Here is a 16,236-nt window from a genome sequence, read left to right on the forward strand (position 1 = left end):
TTATCATACTTTCCTACAGCTGCTTCCCACAGCCTTCTGGTGACTGAGCAGCAGCTCAACAAGATTCCCTTGATATCTGAACAAAAATCATTCACGGCATAAACCAACTTGCCGTTCGCGAACAGATGGAAAAGTTAGAAAACAAGTACGTTCGGTTTATGAGCTTGATTGAAAAGAAACAACCCTGGATATAAAATGATCTTTTAAGCATTTCTGCGTAATTTCACTTGCATTCAAAATACATGGAAAGAGGAAAAAAGTCAAAAAGACCAAAACTCCAGAAACACCTATAATGTGAAAATTCTCTGTCACTATTAAAATGGTTCCTTAATCTCTTAACTATGTTGTTTCAAAGCTGTTTATGTATTTATAATATGTACTATTTTAAAGTGTAAATCCTATTTTTTTAAAGGGGGTGACAGAAAATATATATATATATATATATATATTTTTATTATTTCATTTTTGCTGTTTAAGGGTATTTTTACAGTCATGTAAAAAGCTCTGTCCATTTAAGCTAAAAAGTGTAGAGTTAAAAGTTTTTAAACTACATTGAGTTGCTCTTTTTTTTTTTTGCGAGCCAAACTCACAAGCAAACCACACTCCCTCCCTTCCCTCCCCTCCCTCCTGAGTGGTCGTTCGGGTTCTTTGTTGGTCTGCACCACATGAGTGTTTTTATTCTTCTTCTAGTATTTCTCAGTTTGTGGTATACCTAACAATTTTCACTTATTAATTCTCATTGGTGTATTTTTTTACAATAACAGTGAATTTAGAATACCTCTGTCATGAGCGCTTCTTAAAACGGCTTTTAAAATTGAGAATATTACCTCTTTAAATGCTAACCATGTACTCAGCCCTTTTCATGCCTATTGGTTAATATATCAATGTGGGTATTTTATTGTTTCTGTTGTACTTCTTCTGCCTCATACTTCCTGTATTGAGATGCTGGTTGCTGGATGTTTTCTGATGGCCCCTATGAATGTCATAAGCAGAAAACATGTTGACCAAACGGTTTTATTGTCCTGCACACAGCAAGTGTTGCTGGAGGCGTGACCTCTGTGTGTGGAAATACACAGAGCTGTGATGTAAAGTCTGAGCAAACAAGCCTGAAACCAACAGCCAGACAGCGAGATTAAAAATTACTTTCCCCATTATTGGTAATACTTACTATTATGTTGTGCTTTTTAGTAAACAGGACACCATTTTAGCTTAAATCTCTGTGACCTCAGCTACTTTCTGTCAGAAAACAACTATATAAAGGCTTCTGTCATCCAGACTCAACATGTCAACTGTTTTTTAGGAACTTCTTGGAATAATGGAATGGCAGGAGGATAAGGAGTGTACTTCCACAGTTCATTTCCTCTTTGATAAGAACATGTTTATCCTCGACAAAGGCGAATCGAATGAATTGGCAAGAGTCCATTTTAGGGTAGTTGTTATAATGAAAGTATATGCAAACCATAATTTAAAAAGGGCTGCAGATTTCGCCATGCTTGACATTACAGTCATACTTTTCCTAATCTAAATTTGATTGGAAAATTGCTTCAAATAAAAAAAGAGCATGCGTGGGCACCTGAAGCTTATTTCAACACATTTCCAAGCACTCGCTAAATAAACATGAGATTGGACGACGTCTCTTTTCGCTCAAATGTTTTCATGCTCCTCCTCCAGATGGTTTGGATGTCTAAGTGTCTTTTTAAGGAAGTGCTTGAGGAATCTAAACCAGAGCAAAATGACATAATGGGGCGAAAATGTCACATTAATCATCTCTTAAGGCTCATGTAGTGCTGTTCTAAATGTCAACAGTCCTCTCGGTGAACATCAAAACCATAAGTCAAATCTGAAGACAAAAAAGGAAAAGTGGAGTTTTAGATCCTGGAAATGAGCTGTTAAAGAAAAGTGCATAGAAATCAGAACTTAGAGAAGTAGCTCTTATTTCTTTTTATTTATTTTTAAAACCGTGTGACTTTGTTGATTTCATAAAGACTTAACTTCCTCCTTAATTGTAATACCATTTACAAATAATCTAAATAAAGAGCAAATGTCTAAATTCAAATTTTATGCATCTACACAATTAAACAAACTAAATTTTCTAGAAACTATATGATGGTTCCATGCACAAACCAGTTTCTTAAACTGACGCCGTGAGCAAAACAGACTACAATTAGGTACCATTTGTAAGAAGAAAACATTTGTTGTTTCTTGGGTGGTTTAGTTGTAGTTTACATGTGTTATGCGACCAAAATGTTAGAGGTTTCATTGTGCATCCATTACCCAAACAAACTAGATTATCTACAGCTGGAGAACGGGACCATTTTCAGATGGTGTTCCCACGACCGAAGCAAACAGACTCCTTTCTGCTTTGATGTGGAGATGGAATGTCAGGATGACCAAAAGAGACTGAGTTTTGCCGTCAACATGTTTTACAGCTTAGAAAGTGTGCGTGCTTCGCTTCCATTTGTCTCCGTCTGACAAACGAGAGCTGCTCTTCATTCTCTGAAATAATGGCTGCCCAATACTTCACCTGAATCTGTCAGTTTTTTATCTTACGGGTAAAAATAGGTGACTACTTGTTTGCCATTTCTAATGTATTGTTGTACATTATTTATTATTTCTTTCTGTTTGTCATTTTACAAGAGGCACCTGTTTTTGTCAAGTATAACAACATCTGAGGCTGATTCGTAACGGACTACCGTTGATCCAACAAAAGAGGTTTTTTTAGAGCTACACTTGAGATTTAATGATCTTAACAGGTTTTAGAATATTAGACCTTTGGTTAATGTGTAGAATAGAGAAGCAGCGTGATCAGATTTAGATTCACACACATAAAGAAGAACATGTGGAGACCATTAGTTACAACTTTTTCTGTAACAGCCTAGAATTAAGATGGTTCTTTGTGTCTCCAATGTGTGGTGATTAAAATGTATTACAGTGGCTTTAAAAAAATCCTGTTCGTGTTTTTTTGTTTTTGACAAGACCATTATGAAGACAACATTTTCTCCAAACTCCTCCTGTTTTTTGTTTTTTCACTTTTCCCAACACGTATTCCTGTAAATTTGACTCCATGCCATTACAGACAGTTTTCTGTACATGATACATGATGACATGATGGTGGAACGAATTTTCCTGTGCAAGAAACATCAAATTTACTCGTCTTTAAAAAGCTCAGAATCTGCTGTGGCAGAAATGTAAAACTATTTAAATTAGAAAAAGCTGGTCTTTATAAGTCTTAAACTGACAAAGACTTTTAAAAGACAGAAAAAATAACAAAACAGTACAATTAAACTCTATGTTCTGCCTAAGCTGACAGGATTTAGGACAATGCTCTGGGTTATTTCTCCATTTCCTTGAATCCCACCAGTTTTCCTTTACTTGTGTTTTCTGTGTATGTCACGCCTGTACATGTTTCTTCTCAGTATTGTTGTGTGGAACATAATGTGGGTGTAAACCTGTGCACCTTTTCTTTCCAAATGTATTACTCAACACACCAGCTCAATGCTCTCTCTTTTGTTCTCTCTTGTGTTTTCGCCTCTTGTCCATTCAGGGATCTCTTCAACTTAAATTTCTCTTTTTTCATCCTGTTTGACTGCTCCTCAGCTTCTACTTCTCCTGCACTCACTCTGCCTGCAACAGCAGCTTTCTGTCACTCCCCTCCCATGGACCTCTCACTACCTGCCCAATACTGATCCATCAACAGCTCAGCATTTCTGGCTAAAATATAAATTTATACAACCTTTTTATGCCGCCTATGTCGTTTTGTTTTCTAATAATCACTTAGCTTGACAAGCTTCAATGCAACAACAAGTAGGAAAATTTCAGAAGATGGGAAATATGAAGAAAACTGATGAAAAGTGCGCTTTAAAAAAACAACCCTAGAGGATCTGGGCGTAATAGTGTTACAGACATTTCACTGATGTAACATTTACCTCTGTAGAGTCAGGCTGAGGTTGCCTGTGCAGGCCTTAATCTTGTTCTGGGCCTCAAGGTGATTCATGCGTTCTGTGGAAATCCCACTTATAGAAAGGATGATGTCTCCGATGCTCATCCCAGCTTTGACTGCCTTGCCCCCGTCAGTCAGCTGCAATGATGGAACAAAAATACATTGAAGTACATTGATGATAAAAGACTGTTCATATAAATCAAGACATGTTAAATTAATTTATTACACACAGCTGCATTTTCATTCTTCAGGGGCTGAATCACTTTTCACATTTGTCACATTTGACCAAGTCATTCCACAGAAATTGCGGCGCGTTCATGTTCTGCTGACTCATTTCTTGCAATCGCCGAGCACTGTGATCTCTTTTCCATTTCCTGTCTTAAGCCGGGCTTATCAGAAAGACAAGCATCTTATTCCCCTCGCATTAACATCAAAGCATTTGTGGAAAAGGAGTCCACGTTTGCCAAAACAATTTGCCCTATAAAAAGGGCAAAATTTCACATTAACAAATGACAACAGACAACAAATGAATACCACGTGGTTTTAGAGGGTAACATTTTTTTTTATAAAACTCTTTGGCTGATCTGTGAAAAATATTCAGAGTTTTGGACCGAAGCAGTTCCGGGTCCATTTGTCCGTTGATTAATCAGTTATTGTGGCGCTGAAAGGAGCTTTTCTTCTAAAAACTGAACCTGTATGGCTCCACCTCTTCTTGTCCTGAGAGAGCATACCAGACAGCCACTTATTTTTTTACTACAGTACACACATTCTAATACTCCACAATACTGTCCAAATTATAAAGACAGGGTATAGAACAGGTCATCTAAGGTCATGATAAGTGATAAATCCTGCAGTGTGCACAGCCATTGTACTCCAACAGCAGATTTTTGTGCCTTAAACTCCAAAAATAAACACTGAACATGTGAATATCGGCCTACTACATTAAAGTAAAAACTTAAAATAAACTTTTCTTGAACAAGATCAAATGTCCACATGTTGAAACACATTTTAAATAAATGACACTTAATCACTGCATTTAATGGGATGAATTTATTTCAACCAGTTACTATCACACTGTTGATAACAATACAATTTATCTGTCAGCAGTCGTGAGGGATTTTGTACATCTTCCAAAGGAAATAAAAAGTGAGAAGCTCGTAATTTAAGTACGTGTGACAGAATTTTTATTTATTTTTGTTTTAAAGCCAAAGAAGAACCAAGCCGTGCCGGGTGGTTGTGATTATGAGAGCAGCAGCGAGCTCTTTTAAACCGTCTAATAAAAAGAAGTGAAAGTTCAGGCTGGCTGCAGTTAATCAGGTCTTCCTTCGTTTTCCGCCTGGCTGAGACTTGTATTCAACACAGAGAATGACGTAATAAAAACCACGATGACGGGACGGTCCTTTCCCAAGTGTGATGACAAATCAGTGATTATGTAAATCCGTACACACCCCATCAATCATTCAGCACGCTCTTAACACCTGTACTCTCCTACTGGCTGACAAAACAACTCTGTGCTCATTACCTTATATAGTCTACAATCAGATCTATCCATTTTTCAATAGAGTGACAACATTATTCCATGAAAAAGACTTTATTATGTCTGCACAGGCAAGAGTTGAATTTAGTAAAACTTTACATTTAAATTTTTTTAAAAAAGAAGAAAAAAAAATCTGTTTTACATCTAAAGTCCAATTTTGCAAATTTCTTTTATCCGTCATCTTCAATGTTTCCTTTAGTCCCGCACAAAGCTATTTAAGTAAACCAAAACTAAAACAGACAGAAAAAACAAACAAGAAATATCTGCTTTCCTCACTGCTGAAGAATGCATTCAGGTTAGGGAACGCTTAAGTGCAGCCATTGTCCCGGAGTGTTTACCTTAATCGCAACCAAATAGAGGAAAAGAATGGAAAGGAGAAGAAGAAGGAATGAGGAAGTGACTGCGCTGGTGGCAGTGGCTGCCACATTTTTCTGGAGTCGGGTCTTCCCCTTCCCTCGTTTACAACTGGATGAGTGGCAGGAAGTGCAGAGCGCAAAGCTGAGACCGATGCATGCATACCAGCGTCTCGGACGTCTGTAGTGCGGTCACATGCCAAGCAGTCCTCACAAAAGGCCCGGTGCTCGCTGCGCACAGACATGAGCTGCAGCTGAATGTGTGACACACCTGACAGCATTTACTCCTTCTGACTTTTGTACGTTCAATAAAGCAACTAAAATGCTATTCAGTGCAATGGAGTGGTTTTAGGAGCACTAGAATAATCATCTGCCTCTCACTCACACTAAACGGCTCTTAACAGATCAACAGAAAAGCTGCTTAAGAGGGTTTTTATGCAGATGATAATTTGTTGGGGGCCTTGCAGCTCACTGAAACTGCCTTTTTTTGTTATTTTACAAAAAAAAAAATCTGCTAAAATAGTATGGACTGATTTGTTGGTACCTTTTAATAGATTATTAACAAATACTTTATAGTCATGTTTCAAACAAGGTGTTTGACCTTAATTAGTGCCAGACAATCCTGCTTAGTTCTACATGACAATTCCCTTAACACTCATAGTAGTAGCATTTCAAGACATGAAGAAATTAGAGGGTCCAATTCTCAAAAAATTAAATGTGGTTCAGAGTGGTTGAGGCTTTAGTCCACAGTGAACAAAGAGCACTTTGTAAATCCAAGTTCCTTTCACTCAAATGCCGTCTTTCTCATGTGGACACAAAACAAATAGATGCTGAGTAAGAATCCCTGGCATGTGCCATCTATAAATACAAATCAAGAGGTCAGAGACACTCGTGACAAGGAGCAGATAAGTAATAAACAGCAACCTCGGCTGTGCGCCTAGAGTTCTGTCCAGAGAGCAACTGGATTCTTTTCAGCTGCATCACATGACTTAATGCATATCATTCAAATATGTTATGGTTTCAGTTTTTGCTGCCAAATAATTTAGATTTTTTTTTTAAAAAATGACCATCAGAGGAGTTTGTGATTATGCTTTCCAAATGAGTAAGAGTATCTGTCCAACTGTGTTTACATGAGTGGGAATGTAGCTGCAGATTGGTGAGGCTGCCGTTTTGTGGTTTTTCTTTCCACGCTGGTGATTTTACTGCTGCGGAGCTACTAATAATGATTGGTTCTTTGACTGTAGTGCTGTGAATGTAGTAATCTGTGTATTATTAGAAACATAACTTTCAAGACTCATGGCATCACAAGTAAAAAAAAGTTCAGATTAGCAAACTAAAGAGCATTCAAATTTAAATGTTCACTTAAAAACCTAGTTATTTAATCTGAACACTGAAAATACATATTTCAAACTTAGTGAAACACCCTTTGAAGAAAAAAAATCACTTCTATTATCAATACTATTCATCTCTTTTAGCCTGTGTGATAATTTAACGTCATACTGCTTCATTATAAGGATACTAATCAACTCCTAGGCTGGTCATTGGCAACTTCCTGCTTTTAGTATAAGTATGAAGTAGGAAAAAAAGGGCTGTGGTTGTTTCTCATCTCAGAAGTCATGTTACAGGAAATGTCTCATGGTGAGAGTTGGAAAACCAGAGAGATGCAAGTCATGTCAGCATAGGATAGAGTAAGATGGGAGGACCTTATATGGACATGTCTTAGGTTTGACATTTTGTCATCACAAACATGCAAGGCAAACCAGACTCACCCACTCTCACTGTGTCATTATATTGTTGCCTAGTGTGAACATATTAAGATACAGCTCCGTGTGTAACTGTGTGATTTAGAAAACAAAAGGAAAATTGTGGATCCCAATGAATCCTGAAGTTTAGAAGCTTTTTATACTTCGTTCTATAAAAGTGATCAGTTTTACAAACTCTACAGGATTACTTTCATCAGCTTAAAACCACAGCAGCAGGTTGGCAAGAACAAAAAAACATTTCATGGGACACATCTTTACAGTTTTTCAAAGTAGACATACGGCAACAAATAAGTAATGGTTTTCAAATTTCTGAGCCTCTTTAACTTAAGTACATGAAGAAGTGAAGCAATTTTTTGTGGGGCTCTTTTTTAAGCATTTACATCTACAAAAAGTGATCAAAGAGGAAAAAACAAGACAGACTTGTATTTTGTGGTGCACTATCTGCCACTACCTCCAATAATACTTCAATAAACCAATAAGATCCCAACAGCAGACCCTAAACAACAGAGAGAACATTAGAATTTAGTCGACATGCCTGGTTCACTAGTGTAAAGTGTACCTTTTAACTCAAACATTTTGTTTTTCTCTTCACCTAACCAAGTAGTTCATGGGCCTAAACATAGCAGAAAGCATATTTTCCATGACAGTAGCTGAAAAAGGAAAGAGAAATCGACTGATAGGTCAATGTTTTGCATTTTATGCAGTCAAAATTGATTTTTGAGACATTTTCATTCATTCAGTCCTGCTCTTTTATTTGTTACCTTCTTTGTTAAGGAGGGCTGAAACCTGTACTAGCAGCCACAGAGTGAGAGACTGTTGGACAGATTTAGAGGACTACTCTGCAGGCTGAAAAATATCTGTAAAGTGCAAAATATGACATCAGTAGCTCTGGATTAATAGTTAGCATGTGATAAGCTGGCAAGTGAAAGTGTGTTGAACAGAAACGCAGGGTTGTTGGGAACGGAACCAAAAAGCTGTTCTTTTTCTTCTCACAACCAAACATCCCAATTAAGAACATGAACAGAGGTGGATGAATGGTTGTCATGGTTTGACCCCTCTCTTTTACGACATTAATCTGGCAGCTAGATCTGATGCCAACAGAGATGCCAGGAAAATCTTAAAAGGAGCTCTTAGTCAAATTGCCATGACGACGCAAACAAAACCACTTAAGAGAAATACCAAACCTGCGCTGAATACCAAATGCTCTTCAGTCAGGTCAGGAACAAAGCCAGCTGGTTCACCCTGCTGAGCCAAAAGATAGGAAAAGCTTTTTAAACCTGTGGGGCTTGAGCTCTAAAGTGATATCTGGTACTGGTTTCTACCAGCATCGGTGGTTGGTGCTACTCACTTTTGTGGTTTTGACTTGGATATTTTAAATTATTCTTCAGCTAATGGCAAGATGATGGTGACAAGTCTCTAACTGCCTTATTAACTGGATCTTGCCACAGTGTGTATGTGACACACCATTTCCTTTTTTTAATGTTTCAAAGTAATAAAAAATACAAGTTACTTTGTAAAGCACTTAAACCAAACTGTTGTAAAACTAATGCATCAACAGTTATGCGCAGTTCTTATGGCAGATGATGACTAAAAAAGTACAGGTTCAAGCTCAAGCTATAAAACTGACTGAGTGGAACAGCTGATGGTGCCAATAAATGAACAGGATACATAGGAATTTTAGTACACGGGACAAAAGTGAAGGAAAATTTTTCATTTTTTTAAGTGTTTCATCCCAAAATGTGTTAGTGATCGAAATTAAAATCAAGTGAACGGGTACTTACTCTTTACTGCTCTGCCATATTATACATGGGAGACAGGTTGTACTGAGGCATCTGTTTCCAGAGACAGACAGTCACAAACCAATCATACTGGGATCAGACTCCTACCGCAGATACCAGCTTCTACTAAATCCATATGCAACCTGGACACATCTCCAGGAGCCTGCTTTGACGCACAAGCATTATTAAAAAAAAATAAAACTTATGAACTTTAAATCATTTTATGTCCAGCTTGAATTAAATTCAGTTTTAAATGCAACAGATGGCTTTTTAAAAAGCCAGCCACTTCTCAGCTAAGCAGCACAGACCACAACCTATCTGTCTGTGTGGTTTCCTAAAATGCAGGGTATGTTTTTTCACAGCTTGCTTTCATTTTTTTTTTTTTTCTGCACCCAGACTCAACCAGTAGTTATACTCAATGCCAGACAGCAGCAGGAGTGGTCTTCATTCAAGGACATGAATTTATTTTAAACTGAATGTTAATGTCAAAAGTAGAGCAAGCAGATTTTCCCCGACAGTTCAGCAACGGTCTTCATGTAAGTTTAAATATATTCTTCTTACTTAAACTCCCCGAACATGCAGCCAATTCAGTGATCCTTTGAGATCCCCTTCAAACTGTTTTTATTCATTAGAAAGTATGATTTTGAACAGAAATGCAAACACTTCGAGCGGCTATAGCTTAGGAAGGACTGTAGCCATTTCTCAAAGTGGTTTATAGAAGTCTGTCAAGTCTGCAGAGAGGAAATTAAACTGCACTTCTGGGCAGCTTCTCGACTTCTGGATTTAAAGGGTTTCAGAAAAATGTCTGGGAAGAATAATAAGTGGTGAGTGAAGAGCATGCGTAAAGTTAGATCAAAGCAGTGGAGAGCAGTAAAGTGTGTTTCAGACAAAATTAAATCCACAATAAAGACAAAAAAAGAATAAAACTGGACAACTGTCTCAGTTTCATTTGGTGGATCGTCTACTGAAATAATTTGGTCCAAAAACTTTCTCATTTACTACAACACAATTAAAAAATAAACAAATACTTAGAGAATAAAATTTACCTCTGGGCTTGCCTAAGAAACCTACATGATCAAATTCCCCTTCTGACACACACAACTTCATTTTTACCATATTTAAGAATGTAATGCTTAAAAAAACAAAAAACATCTGGAGCTAGAGAGCCTTTTGCGAACAGAAGCTAAATTTAGCTTGTATTGTGTTTGTTTAAGCCATTATAAGCTCTTAGAACAACAAACAAAAAGCACATGAAAGAAGAGGAAAAAAGAAAAAAAAAATAGTGCAGACCTCCACAAGTTGAGTTTGCTAACTTTTTATGCATTTTTTTACAGACTTTTATGATACAATAGCAACATTTTAAGTGTGTTTTCCAGCTGTGGAAGTCTGTCAAGAGGCGTTTAAAAATGTAATGGAATAACCACAGACTAATAACCCTGAAACCATCTAAAATAAGATCCCTATACAGCTCCATATTTGGTCCTCCTTCCATAAATCATTCATAAGGTGGTAATCCCAGTTTAAACCACCAACCACACTGCGTCATGTTTGATCTTAAACATATAAGGTCATAGAAAAGTTAAAAAAATACTTACTGAACATAATTTCTAACGTTATGTTGTAACATTTAAATGTTCCTAAGAAGGATTATCCAACACTTGGAGTATATTTCTCTTTGTACACACTCAAACTACAAATAAGTTGTACCATGTCCCATGTCTAAGACTTTCATTAAAATGTTAGCTAAAAAAAAAAAAATTCCCAAAAAAGGAAATCTGGATCATTTTCTATGGTTGTCCTGAAACCAGTCATATATTTAGTGCATAATCTCCGGATCGGTTCCACATGGTAAGCGTACGTAAAGTCATTACATCCTTATTCCATGACAACACCATCCATCTGGGCAAAAGTCAAGACACGCTTGTGTTATCAACAGATGCCTGATCCTCGCAGCAGAAGTAAGTGTATTTATCATCGCAGGCTTCTAATGAACCCTAAAATTAGCCTGAGGTCAACCTAATTTTCTCCTCACTCTAATGAAGGAACTGAAGCTGAGGTTAAACTGCTGGCAGATGTTTCCAAAGTTGGCGAATCTGTTCATTTTTTAAGACTGAGTTGTGACAAACTGATTAAATGTACATAATGTGTACTTATTCAATGACTGAGGCATACCTCCTACCAGCCTGCATTATATTGGCTGTTTATACTGACACCTTAGGCTGCCAGCTAAGATTAATAGACAAAAGAGATACGCTTCCTCCCAGTGCCTGAAGAAAAACAAGTTTTAGCTATTCACTTGTAAGGCTGCTACATTACAAGCAGAACAACTGAATAATTATTATAAGTATTTTTCTTTCACTTATTTTAGTACACATTCATTTCTAATAGCAACTGTACAATGTGAAATTGGTTTAATTATTCTGCATTTGGAGTTCTTTAGGTGAATTTCATAAAGATTATGTTTATTAAAAAGGCTAGGAGGTAGACTGATTGGCTGACCAAATAATTAGGTCAATTTTTGCCATACTTTAATAAAAATTCACCACCCCCTGAGGACACCAAGCCAAATAAAAATCAGGCACATGTAGAAACATTAAAAACACTGGGCACGTTTGCCTGTAGCAAGTAGGCCTCCAATGGCAGACCCCAAAGAAAATTGGTCAAAATATTCTGCTAACTTACAAAAAACAAAAGTCATTTTTCCGTGGGGAAAATGATAATACATTAATTTTTCAGAGTTTGATATTAGTTAGACAGGAAATGTTCATTTTGTTAAGAGAAAATGCACACTTAGAAGTTTATAACGAGATTCCAATACTTAACAGTCAATCATTGGCTGTCCAAAGATCAGCACAAAAAAAAATGGCCACTGAACTGGTTGACCTCTGAACAGGATCATGTCATAATATAGTGCATCTAATCCATACCTAATTCAACTATTAAACTTTCTGTAGTGGACTGAAGGCTGATTTATATGTGAGACGTTTTAAATGAAGTGAATTGGAAAATGTGTAAATAATGTTGACCTAAATTAGAACTTGTAAGGAGTCCAATATCTAATCTGTTTACGAGACTGACATGACTTCATGCTTCAGCTGTTTTCATGCTGACAACAAAGCTGCTGACAACATGATGTCCTGCATACCGCCATTATCACAGCAGCGGGACTTAAAAATAGTCCGCCAAGCAACGTTGTCCTTTCAGTACTCTTTGTGTAACCATGTCCGAACACAGACGATCGAGTTACCAAATAAAAAAGACCTGATTTCTTTCGGCACATGATGCTCAAACTTCGGTAAGTGATCCTGCCAACAACAAATAAACAGAGGAACTGACCTTAGTCGTGACACGGAGATTAGAGTTTCATAACAGGAAGCAGCGGAAACTGAACGGCATGGCTCATTCTGCAGGAGCCTGAGCTGACCTTAGAGCACGAGCTATACTGGTAGAAGACAAGGTGCCTTCATTTTAATTGTGTTTGACAATCAGAACTGCTTGTATAATCGGAAGACTTTGGTCAACCTTAAAATAGACTTCTAAAAAACGAAGAGTGAACTGCACAGAAGGTTTTCTTTATTTCTTTCTTCAGCAGCCGCAGCGTTTCAGCAAAAACCTCCGAAAGCATGTAAATAAACAACATGATTGTGTATACACGGAGGCCAAGGCTACTTTTTCGTTTCAACAATAAGTCATCCAGTGGCCTGATCGCGGCTTGAAAGATCCTGGCTAGGCCACTCTGAATTTATGTAGCAGAAAGTCCCAAATAGTTATTACAGAACCACTGCGGCTCTCTAGAGTTACATTCAACTGCTTCCACAGCGGAACCTGGTCTCCTGTGTCTTTAATCAGGACAAATGCCAGGGAAGAAGACGGGACGCTCAGCCCTCATCTGGATGACCAAAATGACAAGAACAGCCATTGACATCAATCTGCTGCATCCATCAAACATGCTCTTCATTTTTCACATGGACAGATTATCTGATCAAACCATTATGTAATGATGTTTCGACAACAATACGTGACAGGCGGCGAGTAATAACCCTCTATTTAAAGACCGTGAGCTGGTAAATAAAATGTCTAAACCCAGAAACAAGTGTCCAGAGGGAGGTAAAAGGAACTTCTGTCACCGATGAGGCAAATGGCAAAATGTGCGTGGAGAGCATTCCTTTGAGGTGACCGTCATGAAGCGAAGAGTATGTAAGTGTGTGTGTGTTCCACTCACCCGTGAGATGGTGAGGGGCAAGCAGAAGTCCTTCCCTCCTTGCAGTCTGAAGCCCCAGGGGGCGGGGCCAGCCAGAGAGACGCTGTAGCTGCTGCTCATGATGCACCTGGAAACAAAAACGGCGGCTACAATTAACAAGGACCTTATCAGGTGGTGGGGGGGGGGGACTCCACCCTTACTGAACAAATATGGTCACATACAAAACAAATACAATTATAGTGGAAACACTGAATGTGCCTTTTACTTTTTAAGGCTTTATGAACTCTCTGACAGTGAATTCATCTAAATTCAAGTACGATAGATACATGCTACATGTAAAAGCACCGTTCATGAAAAAGCTGAACCCCCTACTAACCCTTTGGATGAAAGACTGCTACATGGCAAACAGTAATGTATGATTTATTTTATTTTAGCTGTTATCAACTTTTGAACAAGTTTAAGGGTCTTTAAATGCATTTTACAATGGCAGTACATGTGACGGTGAGAGTAGAACCTCAAATAGGATTTACTAGCAGGAACATGAGCTGAAGATTTAAGGCTATTCATTAGGTGGTAAATGGTGACGTAGATTTTCAGCAAATTGGAGCTGGAGCTTGAAATAACTTGCGGTGAAAAAAATGAATAAAATCAGCAATCTGAAGCTGTATGTTGAACATTTCAGCGATTTCTCACTAAAAACTTCTGCTTCTGTATGGGAACAAAAAGACACGATAATGGTGAGCCGTCACATGGCTGCCCATTATACACAAAAAAAGCAGCAACATTTTAAACATACGCAAGTCAAATTAGGGATAATTATACTGCTGTTGCACTTAGAAGGTTTGACAAGCAAAACTGGGACAAGTAAAGCATTCTGAAAATTATGCATTGCAAGGCAAAGACATCATTCCTCTTCGTTTTGTTTTTCAAAGACAATTGGGAACATTTTTTTATTCATCCTTCCAGTAACACATGTCCCACTGAACACGTGTTAGGTTTAGAGATCCAGAAACAGCCAGAAATGTCTTGCATGCATTCACGTTTAGCTAACCCCCCCCCCATTAATCACAACATGGAGCAGAGAGCGAAGTCATGTCCCCTTGAAGAACTGCTGTGCTGCTGGACCTGCATGAAGACAGGACACACCCTAAATACTCAGAGTTTCTTAGAAAGCTTCCCTTTCATCACCGTTCCTCCTAAACAATCTAGCAGCTAAAACCTACATTATCTTATAAGCAAATGCAAATATAAAAATCCTGATTATATGCATGTGCGTGAAAGTTAAAGGGACAGCGAGACATTATGACACAGCTAAGATTATTTGGTGGAGTGAAAAAAGAAAAAAGAAAAAAAACATTTCATGCACTATTAAGTTTCACTGCTTTATCCATGCCTGTTATGCATTCCTTTTCCCTTGAAAGAATAAAGCTGAAAGCTATTTACTGGAAGCGAGACTGAGGTTAAGTTATAAAATTTATTGGACCGATAATTAAAGAAACCGGTAGACCATATTTGCAGAATGCAGTGTTGTGTAAAGGGAGGCAGGTGTGAATACATGTTTGCCCGCAGATCTTCAGAAACCCATCAACCCTATGTGACGTTCGCCCAACCGAACATGAAAAGAGGATACCAACATAAAAATATACTCATGATCCAGTATGTTTTTTTTTCCATGGAAACGTGGTGTACATTAAAAAGCTAATCTACATCAGACTTTCAGGGGGAAATATATCATTATTAGTGGAAATTTATATTACCTTTATCCAAGATTGTTTCTGCAGACCAATTTGGAAAATAATCTGGAGGAGGAAGCTTTTTTATTCCCAGTTTTTTTAATCTTTCATGGACTTTGATATTTTACAGCTGACGCGTCCAATCTTTTTGAACAGCTTCGGTGAAAGAGATCCGTTTCCCAAGCCTAGAAAATATGACTTCATTTAACGTTTTATTTTAAAAATGTAATATTTTAAACTGCCCTGGGAAATGGTACCAAATCGGATTTGAAAAAGAAACATCAAATCAACCATTTTGGGCACTGGTCAGTGATGACATGTGGTTATTAAAATGGAATTTAAAAAAAAATGGCTTTGTCATCCCAGAGGTATGCCTTACTGAAAAATTTCACTGTGCTTCCATCCCAGAGTCCCTTCGGGACAGAGCAGCACCTGCAGGAGCCTGTCACCACACAGCCTCACATTCACGCCTGAAGGGAAATACGAACGTTTAAGAACAGGAGCCATAAAAAGGGTGTGAAGATAAGAAAAATGACATGAGAAAGTGATCCTGAAGAATACCTGAAGAGTAATTTGTGCCAAACTTTAGGCAATATATATATATATATATATATATATATATATATATATATATATATATATATATATATATAGAGAGAGAGAGAGAGAGAGAGAGAGAGACTGAACAATACTGGAGAGGCATATGGGAAAGGGAGGCATTCCACAACAGTAATGCACAGTGGCTGATCTCCCTACGACATGACCACAGAAACCTCCCTGAGCAAGCCCCGGTAACTATCACAATGGCAGATGTTCAAGAAAGAGTCTCAGGTATGAAAAACTGGATAGCACCAGGACCTGACATGATCCATGCCTACTGGCTGAAGAAACTCACTGCCCTCCACGAGCGACTGGCAGCTCAAATGAACCA

General features: G+C 37.8%; 1 protein-coding gene across 3 annotated transcripts in view; it reads right to left on the reverse strand.

The window, feature by feature from the left end:
• pdlim5b (PDZ and LIM domain 5b) overlaps positions 1–16,236 on the reverse strand; it is a 35,527-nt gene that overhangs the window by 13,665 nt on the left and 5,626 nt on the right. For all 3 annotated transcript variants that reach the window (XM_017435754.3, XM_017435756.3, XM_017435753.3), the window contains exons 2-3: positions 13,594–13,699; positions 3,927–4,078 (exon numbers count right to left, since the gene is read on the reverse strand). In XM_017435754.3, coding sequence (XP_017291243.1) covers positions 3,927–4,078; positions 13,594–13,692 — 251 coding nt within the window. In that variant the 5' untranslated portion in view covers positions 13,693–13,699. The remainder of the gene's footprint in view (positions 1–3,926; positions 4,079–13,593; positions 13,700–16,236) is intronic.

The sequence above is a fragment of the Kryptolebias marmoratus genome, linkage group LG14 (assembly GCF_001649575.2).
Source record: "Kryptolebias marmoratus isolate JLee-2015 linkage group LG14, ASM164957v2, whole genome shotgun sequence".
Lineage (NCBI taxonomy): Eukaryota > Metazoa > Chordata > Actinopteri > Cyprinodontiformes > Rivulidae > Kryptolebias > Kryptolebias marmoratus.